At 33.3% G+C, this 14,977-nt stretch overlaps 1 protein-coding gene across 3 annotated transcripts; it reads right to left on the bottom strand.

The window, feature by feature from the left end:
- Positions 1 to 504: 504 nt before the first annotated feature.
- Positions 505 to 14,676, bottom strand: LOC124644731 (vesicle-associated membrane protein-associated protein B). Of its 3 annotated transcripts, none has more exons than XM_047184226.1 (8): positions 14,513 to 14,676; positions 10,569 to 10,721; positions 10,321 to 10,424; positions 10,017 to 10,091; positions 9,848 to 9,928; positions 9,443 to 9,514; positions 8,858 to 8,974; positions 505 to 6,523 (listed from the first exon to the last, which is right to left on the bottom strand). In XM_047184226.1, the coding sequence occupies exons 1-8, from the start codon at positions 14,562 to 14,564 to the stop codon at positions 6,359 to 6,361; spliced, it is 819 nt and encodes a 272-aa protein (XP_047040182.1). In that variant the 5' UTR covers positions 14,565 to 14,676; the 3' UTR covers positions 505 to 6,358. The 3 variants fall into 3 exon arrangements, with proteins under 3 accessions (XP_047040182.1, XP_047040181.1, XP_047040183.1); XM_047184225.1 differs by having other exon boundaries at positions 10,569 to 10,733; positions 14,513 to 14,673; XM_047184227.1 differs by lacking the exon at positions 9,443 to 9,514 and having other exon boundaries at positions 10,569 to 10,733; positions 14,513 to 14,673.
- Between the last annotated feature and the right edge of the window lie 301 nt (positions 14,677 to 14,977).

Raw genomic sequence — 14,977 nt, 5'->3', positions numbered from 1 at the left:
TCGATAGGATGAATATACGATGCATTTAACGCTCGATCAAACGAACATTCGATATTTTGAACACTCGATGTATAAGACTGCGCGATGTATTGAATGTTCGATATAATAACCATTCGATATTATGAATGTTCGAGTATTTAGAATATCGATTTATAGTGGTCGATCAATTGATATTCGATTATTTGTTATTCGATTTGGCATAGTACACCCGATATAGACAGATACCTCTATATAGAACAGTTAGTTGATATATCGCCAATCAAGTATTTTTTTGTGGAGACAAGATAAATATATCAATTGAAACTGCTCTAGGCTCTGGGAGTTAACAGCAATCTCTAGACACCGACTTTAAGAGCGTATTGGGAACTTTTTCAGTGCCTAGGTAAGAAATACAAAAAATTGCTGGCTGAATCGGTCACATTAAAACATATTCTCCGAGAGGAAATTACTATAATTTTGTGCGTTATTTGGGGCCTGTACTTCGACTGACAGAAAAACACATGGTAGTCATAAATTAAGTCTTTTATTTCAGATAAAACGATACAATATAGCATAATAGTACAATATAACAACAATACCATACGGAAATTTTAATTAATTCAAAGTTTTCTATTGTTAATTTAAAAATAACCCTACGCATTGATAATTAAATGTCCTTATACCAATACATCATCTCCTAAAAATAACATGAAGATCTGCAGGTTTATGACACATGGATGCAAAAATTTCAATAGGCTATTTCACAGAACACACTACCGCTATGTTGCATAGTCTATCTATCGTCAATACCAAAAAATGCATGTTAACATGTTTCTATGATACAAAATATAACACATTTTGAGTTGAAAAAATGCCTAACGAAATTAAATGCGCCCAAGTAGGTAGGTACTGTGTTTCTTGTTATAAGTAGGTCTAGCATTTACATAATGCGAGTCTGTTAAGTCAGGGCTGTCCAAACCAGATGTGATCGCGGGAAAATACAAGCCGCTAAATAAGTTAGAGGGCCGCACAAATTAGTTACAATATGTTTTTTTATTTGTGCATAATAAATTTACTTTCATCCTTTAAGCAAATAAATAATCTTATTTCTTCATTCATGCGGGAAGCCTATCATAAGCATTGGACGTCCTATGCCTACGGCTCAGCTAATGAACCCTTAGAAAATACAAGATACCCCAGTCTATAATAAGGTTTAATTACTTAAAACAATGAGATTTTTTGTTAGTTTGAGGGCCAGGTAGGAGGGCTGTAGAAGAACAGTTAAAATACAAAAAAAAAAAACAATTATTTTTTTCAGCAATTTTGCTTCTATATAATATATTTTACAGCTTTTTAATGTAGATAAATAAATACAAGTTATTTTTTTAAAGTTTGTTTACCAGTTAAAAAATGTATAGTATCTCAATATGTACGATGTTGTTGAGATTAATATCTTCTGTTGGCTTAGAAACTAAGAGATCCGACGCTGAAGTAAATTTATTCGCCCCAAAAGATCTGGGCACATTAATTTTATGCTCGTTATTTCACTTTCCTTTAAAAAAAGTTTTTTTTAAACATTATTGGCCTTACTACAAAAACTTAAACATCTGTTTTACACTTGTCTAAAAAAATTGTGGCTGCAAAATGAACCATATTCAACGTCATAATCTGACATTTTTTTAGACAAGTCTTAAACTGACGTTTAAAAGTTTTTGTAGTAAGACGGTAGATCTTTAGAAATTAAAATTTTATTTAAAAATACTCAGCGGACCGCACAGAGGTGACCGAACGCGGTCCGAGGCCAGTGGTTTGGACAGCCTTTGACTGAGGGCTGTCTTTGGTAACACATTCAGTATAAAGTTTTAGGCAATTACATGCAATACATAATAATGGTCAAGTTCTTATTTGTCTGTACAGTACATGTTAAGTCCGATCTTACCTAGATGATGTAGAGATACACAAAATACACTGGAACATTCTGTTTATAGGCATTAATTATTTAAAAAAACCACCACAAATGAAAAGTAAAAATGCCATAAACAAGAGTGAAATTCTTCTAAATATATTGACACAAAACTACGATTAAATGTGCTATGAAACATGACATGATGACGCCTATTTTATTATGGAATAGTAGCCGTGAGGTTCAAACTGAGCCACGGTTGTACTACCAATTTTTTCACTCATACAATCCTCACTTCGCACCTCGTATCTCAGTTCGACACTAGCTGAGCTTTAATATGAATACTACATCAATCGTAATATATAACAAAACAAGTTATTTCAATATCGTTCATATTCGTAATAAATAAAGGAGTTGCATACCTAGTCCATTTCTAAAAGATTGTCGCATATGATAACTACGATAAACAGTGTAAAGCTCAGCTAAGGCCAGACCAGGCCGTATTTTTAACAAATCGTTTGATAAAAGCGAGTATCCTCACTGTTTGTCACTCCCGCTGTGCACTTAAAATAAATAAACTTAAAATTCGTTGTTAACAAATTTTTGATGTCAAAGTTTAACCAGAATGTATTTATAAAATAACATCGTCATGTGAATATTGCTTACAGATCGGAACCAGCCAATATGCTCTTGTAAGTCACAAATAAAACCCAAATGGCAACTTTCGCGGGGATGCTTGACACTGTAACTTCTCACATGTTTACCAAGGTTCAATGATGGAAGTATATAAATATCTATTTTTAAGAATTTGTACAAATGAATTAATTGAGACTACGGGCTCATAATATGATCATTTCAAAAGCCACAGTAGAAAGTTGAAAATAATGACAAGACAATTTCATCCACTTTTACACCAAAATACAAGTTAAGTATGATTTATTACGCTATGTTTTCCACTTAACACGTCATATATTACATTAATTCCTAAGTATTCAATGCTGGATATTGTATGTCTGACGACAACTACGTACCAAACATAATGACTTAATATTGTGATGTAGGTACGGTACCTATAATGTATTTGAGGCGAATAGCACACTGAAACCAACGCTACGCTTTGATGATGAAAGCTGCCGCTGCAGCCGTAAATTCGAGCATGCGTCTAGCTAGAACATCGTCATGCACTAGTCGTCGAATGCGTGCAGCGCAGATTACAGGTGACGTGCGTGCTGCGCTATACAGTGTGGTTTCAGTGTGTACAGTGCCGTAATTTGCGCTACTTCAAGTAAATGGCCGTATGTTTAAGCTCAGGGCTCCGGAATAAGAAGATAACGTTTAGTGTGTCCTCACGAATAGTCACATATGCTTACATTCATTATTTATAAATAATATTAACAATACGTAGTACTAACATTTATATTTTGCACAACGTAATGTATATTTGACGTAAGTTTATTCACACACAGATTGTTTTGCTATAAGCCAATAATTATATTAACGATAAATCTGTTTAGTTTAAAATGATATTTATTTATGCACGATGAAATATACATAGAAAAACAGAAATTAAGGATTATCCTAAAACGTAGTAACTGATAACAATGTTTTTTGTTGTATTAAGTTATTGCCTGCACATTTACGGCTGACTATAAAATAAAATACCGTAGTTACATTTTTTTATTTTTGAGGCTAGGTATACCTAACCTCAACTATTTTCATAGTAATTTAATTTTCGACAATAATGCATGAGTATTTCACTAAATCAAAGAAATATTTAAAACCTTTTCCAAAATTACTCGTTATCTATGTAGTTTGTACCTCAAGGTCTTTTTAATAAAGTTATAATGGTACATAATTTTACAAATACATTATGTGTAACAATGGTGGCTTAACAATCTCTCCAATTTAGTCTAATACGCCATGTTTTTGAGGCACCAAACTACAGTTCCAAAACTCTTAAAACATTTCTGAATACTGTAAAAACCTTGACTACATTATAAATCTATGTGTACTTAAGGCAATGAAGGGTGTAGCTGACACCGGCCCACTGGGGACCACTGATGGCACTTCACGCACCTCACATAACACACGTGCCCACTCTACGGCTTCACAAAGCAGTGGCAATCAAGTTTCTCTGATCACACAATATTATGAGTGTAAGTGATGACACAAAGCACACTGCTTCTTCGGGACTGGTGCCTGACATTGAATACAACTTCGTCAACTGTATCCATCATTACCTTGTATTTTATTCAAAAGCTGTAAATTGTTGCTTTGTCACAGAACGTGTACAAGATTACACTAATTTTATAATCAATTTAGTATAAATGCCGACAAGCACATTTGGCAAGCCGCATAAAGTAACTCAGTTTTCTTGATAAATTATTGGTACCTTGCCAAAGTAATTACTCTCATTTCTTAATGGCAAAAATTAATTATGTCGACATTGTAATGTAAAAGATCGCATGCTATACTACATTTACATCACGTTTAATATGCATAAGATCTTTCCAGCTTTATCAAGAAAAATAGCTACAACTTTATTATAAGTAAATAAACTACGCAAAATAAAATATCTATAATATATATATATATTATAATAATTCTATTGACCAATCTACTGCCCTGACATCATACCACTGTTAATAAAAATGCGTAACTATAATGTACAAACTGACAGCACCGTGCTGTAGTTCACGATTATATATAGTCATATATCTAATATCAATATCGAATACAAGGTAGATATGCCTATATATATATGTTTATATATCTGACTGTATATACAAGGTGTTACAAAAGTGCCCGTGAAACCGAAAGGCGGTTGAATGGCCCCCTTATAAAGAGTCAATTAACATTATTTTTAAATCGTGATATCGATTTTGATTCCCCACGTAATAAAAAAAGATTAAATTTTTCATTGAATCAAATCAAACAAATTTATGTTAAAAAGGCAACTTTACAGAAATAGTTTAATATGTTTCGAATTGTATGTATTACTAAAATGAGATAAATGTGCGATGTTTTTGGCTATGATAATTTACTATTTATATATTTTTGTAACACGTTGTATATTGGGGCGAACAGACGCGTGAACGAGTCGATCCGAATAAAATGCCCCAATCCACAATTGGTGACAACAGATACAAGTCAGGTATACTTATGCTGCAGTCAAGCGACAAAGACAAGATAGAACAGTCCCAGCGTTATGTTAAACAGAAACGCATATAAGTAGTGCTGCTTATAATGAAATAACATGTAAATTGCTAAGTTCTATTGTAAGTTTCTTTAATATTATTATGCGAGTTAATAACAATCGAAAACTTCGTGTGGTCCGCGTCAGGTTAATGTGCATCTTAGGGCTTGACGAGTTCGCGTTGACCTCGTGGAAGCAATAGTATGAGATAGTTTAATATTGATTGTGATAGGTTCTTTGCTATTTAGAGAAATTACTTTCACACCTCACGTTTTTAGGGTTCCGTACCTCAAAAGGAAAAAACGGAACCCTTATAGGATCACTTTGTTTATAAGCAGGATGAGGCCTTTACAGCTGACTTTAATAAACGTTTATTAATACGCTTTAATCAAATATATGATGGCACATCACTAGAAACTTGCCATGTCAACCTGTCGCGGACAATAGTTACAACGGTTAGAGGAGCAATGAGCATAAATGAACAATCAGACGTTTGGTTCCTATAAACAATTCTAGGGGTGGATTGTACAACTGCAGGTAAATCGAGCGACGGGTGCCGACACGATGTCGTGTCGAGCAACTCCGCTCAGTGAGTCGTTCTACAAGCCACCTGAGGCATCTATCTCACACTCAAATTACTATTGAAAGACAGGGCAATGATTGGCTTTGGATAAATGTAAATAAATCTTAAGGGCCGGTATGATTAGCTTCGGAAGAATGGCTTGGCATAAATACTAGAGAGTATTTCAAAGAGGTAATGTTAAGAAAATCCTTATATAATTTTAACAGTGAATATATACAAAGTTGTTGTGATGTTCTTGTTTTCGTCAAAAAACGGGTTGGCTTTAAAATTACTGGATATTTATCAAATAATAGAAAAACTAACAGGAAAACATTGGTTGCCTTGGAATAAGGTAAAGCAATTTAATAAGTAATAACAGTTTAACAAACATGTCAACTATTTAAAATGGAAATAGGAATTTCTTTAACGTTATATCAATATCAAGTATAATCAAATAGATAGCCTTTGTTGAATTCAGAGGATTTTAATGAAATTCCTGTTTATAAAAAATCTAAGTTAAATCATTTATGTTAGTAACATGAGAGGATGACTGATCAAGTTAAACATTAAATTCTTCAAGGAACACAAGTGACGGAAGCTTTGGAGGTTCGCTATAAAGAAATGTAAGCTGCCTTGTGCGAGAGGGATGCATCGGGAGCGGTGTAACAGCGGTATCTGTGAGGCGATGTCAAGGTGACCGCGGGGCTTAGTTGGCCATTCACATGAGGAACTTGCCGATGATGATGCCGAGCAGCGCCATGCCCACGGCGGTCAGCACCCAGGGCATGAGCGCCACCTGCGCGCTCTTCTCCGGCCCGTACGAGTGCGCGCGCGCCACGCGTCCCTCGCCGCCCGCCGACTGGCGCAGGCGCATCAGCTCTTCCTGAAATACCACATCACATATATGCCATCTACACTTGTATTGTACACAAATAAAGACAGAAACATTTATTATGCTAACGGAATATGTACCACGTTATTACAGACACATAGCTTGCAACGCGTTAAGGCTTGCATAAGCCAACATTCGCATTGCAGTTGCATTTGTCATATTTTTGTTTTTATTATCTGCATGCTTTGATCGTCTCACATTCAATTGTTTAAATATAACGCGGTTCCTCCTTTCTAAATAAATTTCTCTCGCATTAAAACAATCAAAACAACTGAAAGACGAAATATGGCTATTGTCACGAGCCATCACCTGACTTTACGTAATCGCACAGCTATTATTCATCTCAATAATCTTCTGTTTTCCAAGTTTTTAGTCCATAATAATAAACCATCATATTTTTCCCCTATTATGGTAAAGCATCTCCATGCCAACTATTCATATGACGCAGTCAGTAATGGTTGAAACAGCCGTTCCGTCAAGTTATTTAATTGAATTTAATACATTGCATGCCCTATGGTAAATTGTAATGGACTTTACAGAACAATCCATTTTATTGTTTGAAAATAAATAATATCATTGAAACATGAAATTGAAAAAAAAAAATACCGATCAGACTTATTAATAAAACATCGGACGGATTAGAGAGAACTCTGACACTTGAGCTTATCAGATGATGATTATAGACCCACCGAGCCAGCCGTGCTTTTGGCAAAGGAACTAAAGTTTAACAGTTATATAGGTCAGTACTAACAGATTTTGAAAAATCTGGCATGGTGAACTAGTGTAGTAAAGAACCAACCACTCAAGTGTGAATGAGTGGGTTTGATTCTACACCAGGCACCCACCAATGCATCTTTTCTAAGTTTGTATATACAATCTAAGTATATCTTGGACACCAATGACTGTTTCGGAGGGCACATTAAACTGCAGGTCCCGGCTATCACTGAACATATTTTGCCAGTCGTTACGGGTAGTCAGAAGCCAGTAAGTCCGACACCCAGTCTTACCAAGGGGTATTGGTTTCGGTTTGGCCGTGTAACTGGGTTGAGGAGGTCAGATAGGTGGCCACTGCTTGTAAAACACTGGTACTTAGCTGCATCCGGTTAGACTGGAAGCCAACCCCAAACATAGTTGGAAAAAGTTCGGGAGATGATGATATCATTATGTGATTTGACTGACTCAGTGCAACAATTGGTCCCAGGCAACATTATCGTTTTTCATACAAAAAAAAATTGCAATTATTCTAGACACCGTTTCCCGAGTTTTACTCGTTTATACTACTCTATCAGAGTTACGGATTGACCACTTTACGAAACCAGGTAAACAGAAACCTTTGTCCGCCTGTAAGGTTATAATTTCTTCTTAAATAGATTAAGCAGTTTTCGACTGCTAGAAGCATAACAAAAAATTACAAACTCTTTTTCGCACTTATAATATTATGATGTATAGAAAGATTCTGTGTGAAGAGAATCTACTATTTCATATTTAACTTTTGGCACCTTTCATTTTCTTAGTAGCTCTTTTTATCCTTCAATGATCAGGTGCTTTAACAGCAAAAGCTATTTTGGCCATCAAAAACTTAATTCAAAATACTAACCTAACCCTATTCCGTATTTTTTTTTTATCTGAGTGGAGGCTGATTCTTAGAAATGTCGCCTTTTTTGCATCAACATAGATATCACAATACGTAGTCAATAAAACATCGCTGAATAGCAATTCGCATAGAACATAAGGCACAGAGAACCAATCGCAACACGCAAAACTTTAACTTAGATAGCCTGTTATACTTTCATAAAGCCCCATTACTATTTTCTGCTAGAATTATATTTCCAAAATTATTAAGATTCTCAGTGTTATCATTAAATCTTATATCCCCAAGAAATAAAACAATAAAAACTCAGGCATAAACCACTATTTTCTCGACATCTCCAGCATCACAAACTAGAGGGAAGTTTAATGTTCTACACTCAAAAAGGTGGCTGTAGCAGACGACCTCATGAAGACATGTTCACAAAAAATTCAACAGGACATAACAACAAATAATGGTGTGCCGAATCCGAGGGATTGTTGTGATTACGCTCAGCACAGTGAACTTGTACAACTCGTCAGATTCGCTTTGTGTGCATGTGGCACATTTCAGTAGATACCGATTTTTGCCAATTGTGTCAAATTTAAAGGAAAACTATACGCTCTTAATAAACCAACTACAGGAAATATAAGGACATTCTTAACAGATACTTAATATAAACAAAAGAATATATTTTACTTAGTAATAAGATAGAAAAGTCATAATAAAACAAAAAATAACATAAAATAACAACTCACTTTTAATTGCAGATTTTCATGTCTTAATTTGCTTTCTTCCTCCCTCAAAACAATAACTTCTAAAGTCGCCTTTTGCAAGTCAGTTTCCGCATTCTCAGACTTAGGGAAAGCCAAAGTCTGAAATAACGATAATAAAAAAAATATATAAATAAGGCTAGTCAAGTGATAAACTTACGTATATGATAACATAAAAATAAATGAATAAACTATTGCAAATCAATGATAAACATGCAGTTGAGGGCAATAATAGTGAATATACAGTGTGTTGTGGGTAATGGGATGTCGAGGATGTCTGGACGTATGCGTACACACAAAATACGGTAAGCTAACGACTCAGCTAATCTATATTTATGTTAGCAATAGATGGTTGCAGTGCAAATGCTTACTATACTTTTCCTTCAAACTTAGTGTCATTTTACAAAAAAAAAAAAACGTGAAAATTTTGACTTCGCCTTGTACAATTTTTTTATCAATGCGACGCATACTAAATCATCAGCGCACACAAGACGAAATGACTTTAGAGTTTAAAAATAACAGTGTCTGTAGATCGAAATAATTTTGAATAAAAATGTAATTATCAGGTACCGTTTTCACGCCTGTAGTGTGATCATCATCCCTCCGCTTTGCTTCGTTCTGGATTAGACCTTCTACGGCATCCTGTAAGACAATTTAAATAACATGCCAAGCTCGGACTAATATTATCCAGTATGGATATGATACATAGATATTCATATATCACTAACGGTACAACGACGTGATTGTCTCATGACTACTGATGAATACGGAAACTATGCTGAGCGTTAGTCGCGAATCTACGTGGCTGATTGGCGAAAGGGCAAATAAAAATGGATGAAGCTCACAAATACAACGAAAACATAAAAGAAAACATACACTCAACTAGTCCGTAGGGACACTTTCTACAGATGTATGTAGAAAGGGAACTCTACTGAACATCACACCCAAAGTCTTAAGAACATGTTAGAACATTACCTTTGTTGAAGATTTCGCTTCGTCAGCAACTGCGACGCGTTTCTTGGTCACTTCGTTTTGGGCGACGTTGTCACCGGCGTCCTACAGACAGTGCAAAAATTAGTTCAAACGAAAATTTACACATATTTACCATGAAGACATGGAAACGTTAAACGATTTGCACACTTACATTAAGGCCGCGTGGAGATTCAAACACGCACTTCAACTTGTAATCCATAAGTTGTTCTGGACTGATCTCCTTCCACTGAAATAATGAATACAAAATTATTTATTTAAGAATTATTGCAAGTTTGTTATAATTTATGCTTCCTTCAGATATTCCTTATATAACTTGGTAGTTTTTGTACAAATTCGTAAATATAGCACATGCTTTGATTGAGCTGTATACCTGAGATGCTATGTAGGTTCTGTAAATAATCTCCTACATGGCTGAAATGATGAATCAATAAGTTGTTGGAAGCAAGTAAACATACCACTTGATCAATGTTGGTCTTGCCCTCTGGAGCAACCACGCTCTGCACCATGAACTTATGTTTATGTTTCTCATTAGCATCAACATACACAGGCTGGGGAGTAACTGAAAATAGTTTATGCAACATTTAAATCCTTTGTTAAACCTGAGTATGTATTCTTACCCTTTAAAAAAATTCTTGAATGCATTTTTTGTATATTTTTTTGCAAGCAATTCAGAGTTTTTGTAAAGTAAATTTAAAGAACTTACTAGCTATTTCCACTTTAGAGTTTGGCTCAAGCACTCCAGAATTAGGGCGTACACAATACTTCTTTGGGGCGGTAGTTTTTATCTTGAATAGTACTGTATCATTTGAAGGGTTAGTCAATCGCATGTAAGTAGTGCACCCTTGCTCGAACAGTCCTGAATAATCAACTAAAATAATCAATAATAATGACTATATCCTTGAGGGCAAGCACAAATGGCAACAATTATGCCGCTGGTGTCCAGCAGCATAATGTAACCCTGTGCTCAAATCATAAATATCTGAAAACATTAAGTTATAAAGCATTACATAGTCATTCACAGAATAAATTCGTAATAGATATACAGCCTTACTTATAAACGTGAATTAATAATAAGTAATACTTAAGGGCTGTTTAAGAAAATTCTTACTTATAAACGTTGCTTAAGCACGTCTTAACTAACATTTAATCACTACATAAGACTTTAAGTAGAGATTAGTTAAAACGTTGCTTAGAAGGTGATTAGTGATTTTATAAGTAAGGGGGATAGTAAATTGCAGTCGATTTTGATAGATGACAATAATAAAATAACTTATTTCATTATCAAGTCATTATCCATGACTTTTTTAAAAACAGAAATTATCAAAATTGTAATAGTGGTATGGATAGATATTAATTAATATTATACTGTTTTTAACACATAAGTAGTAAGGTTGATACTGAGAATAGAAGAATTCAATATTACAGAACTAAAAATGACGTGTAGGTATTCATCAGCTGTCAAATATTCAAAACCATTAAATAGTCAAAGGCAATTAACAAATACAATGAGGTATGGTAGTATCATTGGTCGAGATGCCTTACAAGTACAATCACTGATCTCATTGATAGTACTCTTGAACAAGGTCAGGTATAAATCTGAACTAATGCTTGTATTCAGCATTTATTCAGTCATGTTTGAATGCACCCACAACATTTGGATAAACATTTAAACATGGCATTCATTATTTTACATTTTAATTAACAAATGAACATAATAATTATACTTTCTATTGTCTCATTATCACATCTGATTGAGAACAGTAAAAGCTGAATAATATACTCCCAATTAATAATTAATTTGTGTACTACTCAACTTTATTTAAAGGTCATCAAAATCTATAGTGAAATATGTTACTACATTCTTTTTGATAAATAAAGATTAAATTAAGTATATCCATTTGCATAATGTATCTTTAATTTTAATACAAAAGGTATAAATATAATATGTGTATAGTGAAAATTTTAAAAATAACAATGTGCACAAAAGCCAGCTAATCAAAGTGATAACAGAAATTACTGCAACCATTTATGCTGCTAACAAGATTACATAGACTATGCCCTTACTATAAAGAACGCTTTAATACATGCCTTCTGTTATAATCCTCCAATTTAATGATTCACTTATGAAAAAAGAACAATGAGTGACGTAAGAACGTACCTATTTAAATATGTGTACTATAAATGTCCGTTTTTATGCAAAATGGAACCACTCGACAAATTTCATTTTTTACTTTTTTTGAAGAATACTAATGTAAAAGTGGTCTAAATTCTTATACAAAATTTTAATATACCTTCTTTCCAAGGGGGAAATCATGTGGTTCTTTTTTGTATAAGAATTTAGACCACTTTTACATTAGTATTCTTCAAAAAAAGTAAAAAATGAAATTTGTCGAGTGGTTCCATTTTGCATAAAAACGGACAAATATAGATTATACCACTTGTGTTAAAACTTACAATTGAATTGAAAACCGGTGAAATCAATCTATCTAGCATGATAATTTATGCAGTTAGCACAATGTAAATCATAATTATTAAGTAACAATCAGATTGCCAACAACATTAATTTCCAAATGTTCAATATTAAGAAATATGGTCATTTAATAATACATATATTACATTAATGTAATATGTATATGAAATGTGTATACAAATGTGCATACATTTTGAACTGTAATTCATTTCTTTTGAGATTATATGTAAATGTAGCAGTAGCCTTCATTTACAACATTTTAAAGATGCAGGTGATGCAGATTACATATTTTTATCATTAGTGTAAAATAGTATGTTCACAAAAATTAACACACATTTGTATTTAGAAACAGTATTGGAAGTAGAATGTTGTCACTGTTAGCATTTGCACAAAAAAATACTCTTCTTAATCCATTTCAATTATTAACCTTTGTGCCAATGTCCCTTTATGATGCATGAAATTGTGTAAAATATTTGGTCCAGAAAGATTATTCTCTATACTCATCATCCTCCTGCCCTTATCCCATATATACTATACTAGACTATCTGAATACTTGTATGTATTTCCTGCAGCTACATAAAAAAAACATGCAGCCAGCATCCAACAATTGTTCGGTACTTAAAGTACTTAAATGGCATTGTATAGTTGGCAATGTTAAATGTCTATGAAAACATGCACCAAAAATTTATTCAGATATTCCATGTTTACATGAATGATTCATTTACATCATGTCTTTACTGCACACAATACTGATTCTTGATCAGAATCAACAATAGAAACTGATTTTGTAAAAACTTCTAAGCATTGCTATAAACATAACATTAAAACATGAGTTTTTTTCATAAACAATGTGTAATGTGTACTGCCAAAGAAATTACTTCTCTGTAATCTGCAATGTGATTACTAATATGTAGTCGACAACCGACAAAATGGCAGCTAACTTATGGTTATCGTAAGTGAGATTGAAATGTTATTTTTGCTTAATATCCCACAACATAAGTTAAATATGTTTCATAGTTAACACGGCATAAGCATAATTATTTTAAACCCAAAATTGTTAAACACTTAAAAAAATTCAAATGTAAGTGAAATTGTAAGATTACTTGTTTGAGACAATAAAAATCCTTGAAACCCAACCTTATATAATATTATCCAATAACAAGAATATTCAGTTTATCTTTGATTGCTCAGTATATTATCATTTAAATTGTTAATTCTGAACACAAAATCATGAAATTTGAGCTTTGATTTAAATGCAGGACTGATAAACTTAGATCAAATGATTGTGAAAAAGTTGCAAATTTGAAAGAAATAGTTTTAATATTTCACAAAATCACTATGCTGATATTTAGGTCTAACTGTAATATTAATAAATTCATGAGTAACCTAACAGTCTTAACAAATGTTTAGATCTATTATATTGCTCATTGCAATACTTCAACTATATAATATGTCACAAGCAAAATTAAACTTCAACAAGCATAACAAGCAAGCTAGCTTAATTAATTTGATGAAAAACGAGAAAAATGTTAATTTGTTTCCTAAATTTATACATATTACTTCAGTGGTTAACTAGTATTGTAATGATTCATGTTTGCTACTAGAAGCAAACAATTGTTGGACTGTTTTATCAAAAAACTTATTCTCAGGAACACATTCATTATTGGAGAACCTTTTTGATTTCAAAATACAAATTTCTAAGTAGGATATTTGTAGAAAAATAAGTAGACTAACAAAAATATAGATTAAAATGTAATTATGATATTTTCAATCACCACTGCTAACAGACAGTGTGAATATGTATTTTTAATCAATCTATGCGATATATCTAATGCACCTAGGTAATATAATTCTGAAACCATTACTGAACGGAACCTTACAGCTGCTAGGTACACTTATACTTGTGAGACCCAAGGTAATCCATGTATAATATTTCGTGAATTTCGTTTTTATAGAATAGACACTTGTAAAATATAACTCAGCATCTTTTACAAATAGTAATATAAGCGATTAATAGCAAATTATGAGGAAAACGTAAAAAACCGCACCCTGACAAAACGCCGATATCTGGAAATAGAAACTCCATTTGTCAGCAGCTAGCTCGCGACCTATGTATGCGACCAAGTTTCAATGCGGCGGTTTATAGCTTAACCGAAATAAAGAGATAGGGTACTCACCTTTAAATTTAAGTTCATTTTGGGGCTCTATAGTTAACACCTGGTTAGGCATTTTGTATTATTATAAGCTTAGTATCTCGTTGGCAAAAATTGCAGATCACGAAAAAATGACCGCTCCGCGATGTCGGCCAAAGCGAACGAACGATGAATGACGAATTCGACATGCGCATTGCGCATGCGTTCTCTTTCTTTTTTCATGGCGTCTATTCTTAAATCCTCTCTCAAGTATGCATAATATTGATAAATATTATTCTTGTCATTTACTACTTTCAGAAACCTTAATAAAATAAAAAATATATTTATAAAATTTATTCTAACTTTTCATATACCTAATTTAAGGATTATTTTTTTTTTGCTGGAAGATCTGTAGAATAGCCTCCGTTATGGATTTATAGGATAGCACCTACCCCTGCCTACCCCCCATACTCACTTGTATGGCTAGGTATTTGGTATTTTGGTACTTAG

The sequence above is a fragment of the Helicoverpa zea genome, chromosome 31, assembly GCF_022581195.2.
Source record: "Helicoverpa zea isolate HzStark_Cry1AcR chromosome 31, ilHelZeax1.1, whole genome shotgun sequence".
Lineage (NCBI taxonomy): Eukaryota > Metazoa > Arthropoda > Insecta > Lepidoptera > Noctuidae > Helicoverpa > Helicoverpa zea.
Note: the sequence above shows the minus strand (reverse complement) of the source record. Positions and strands in the feature narration are given on the sequence as shown.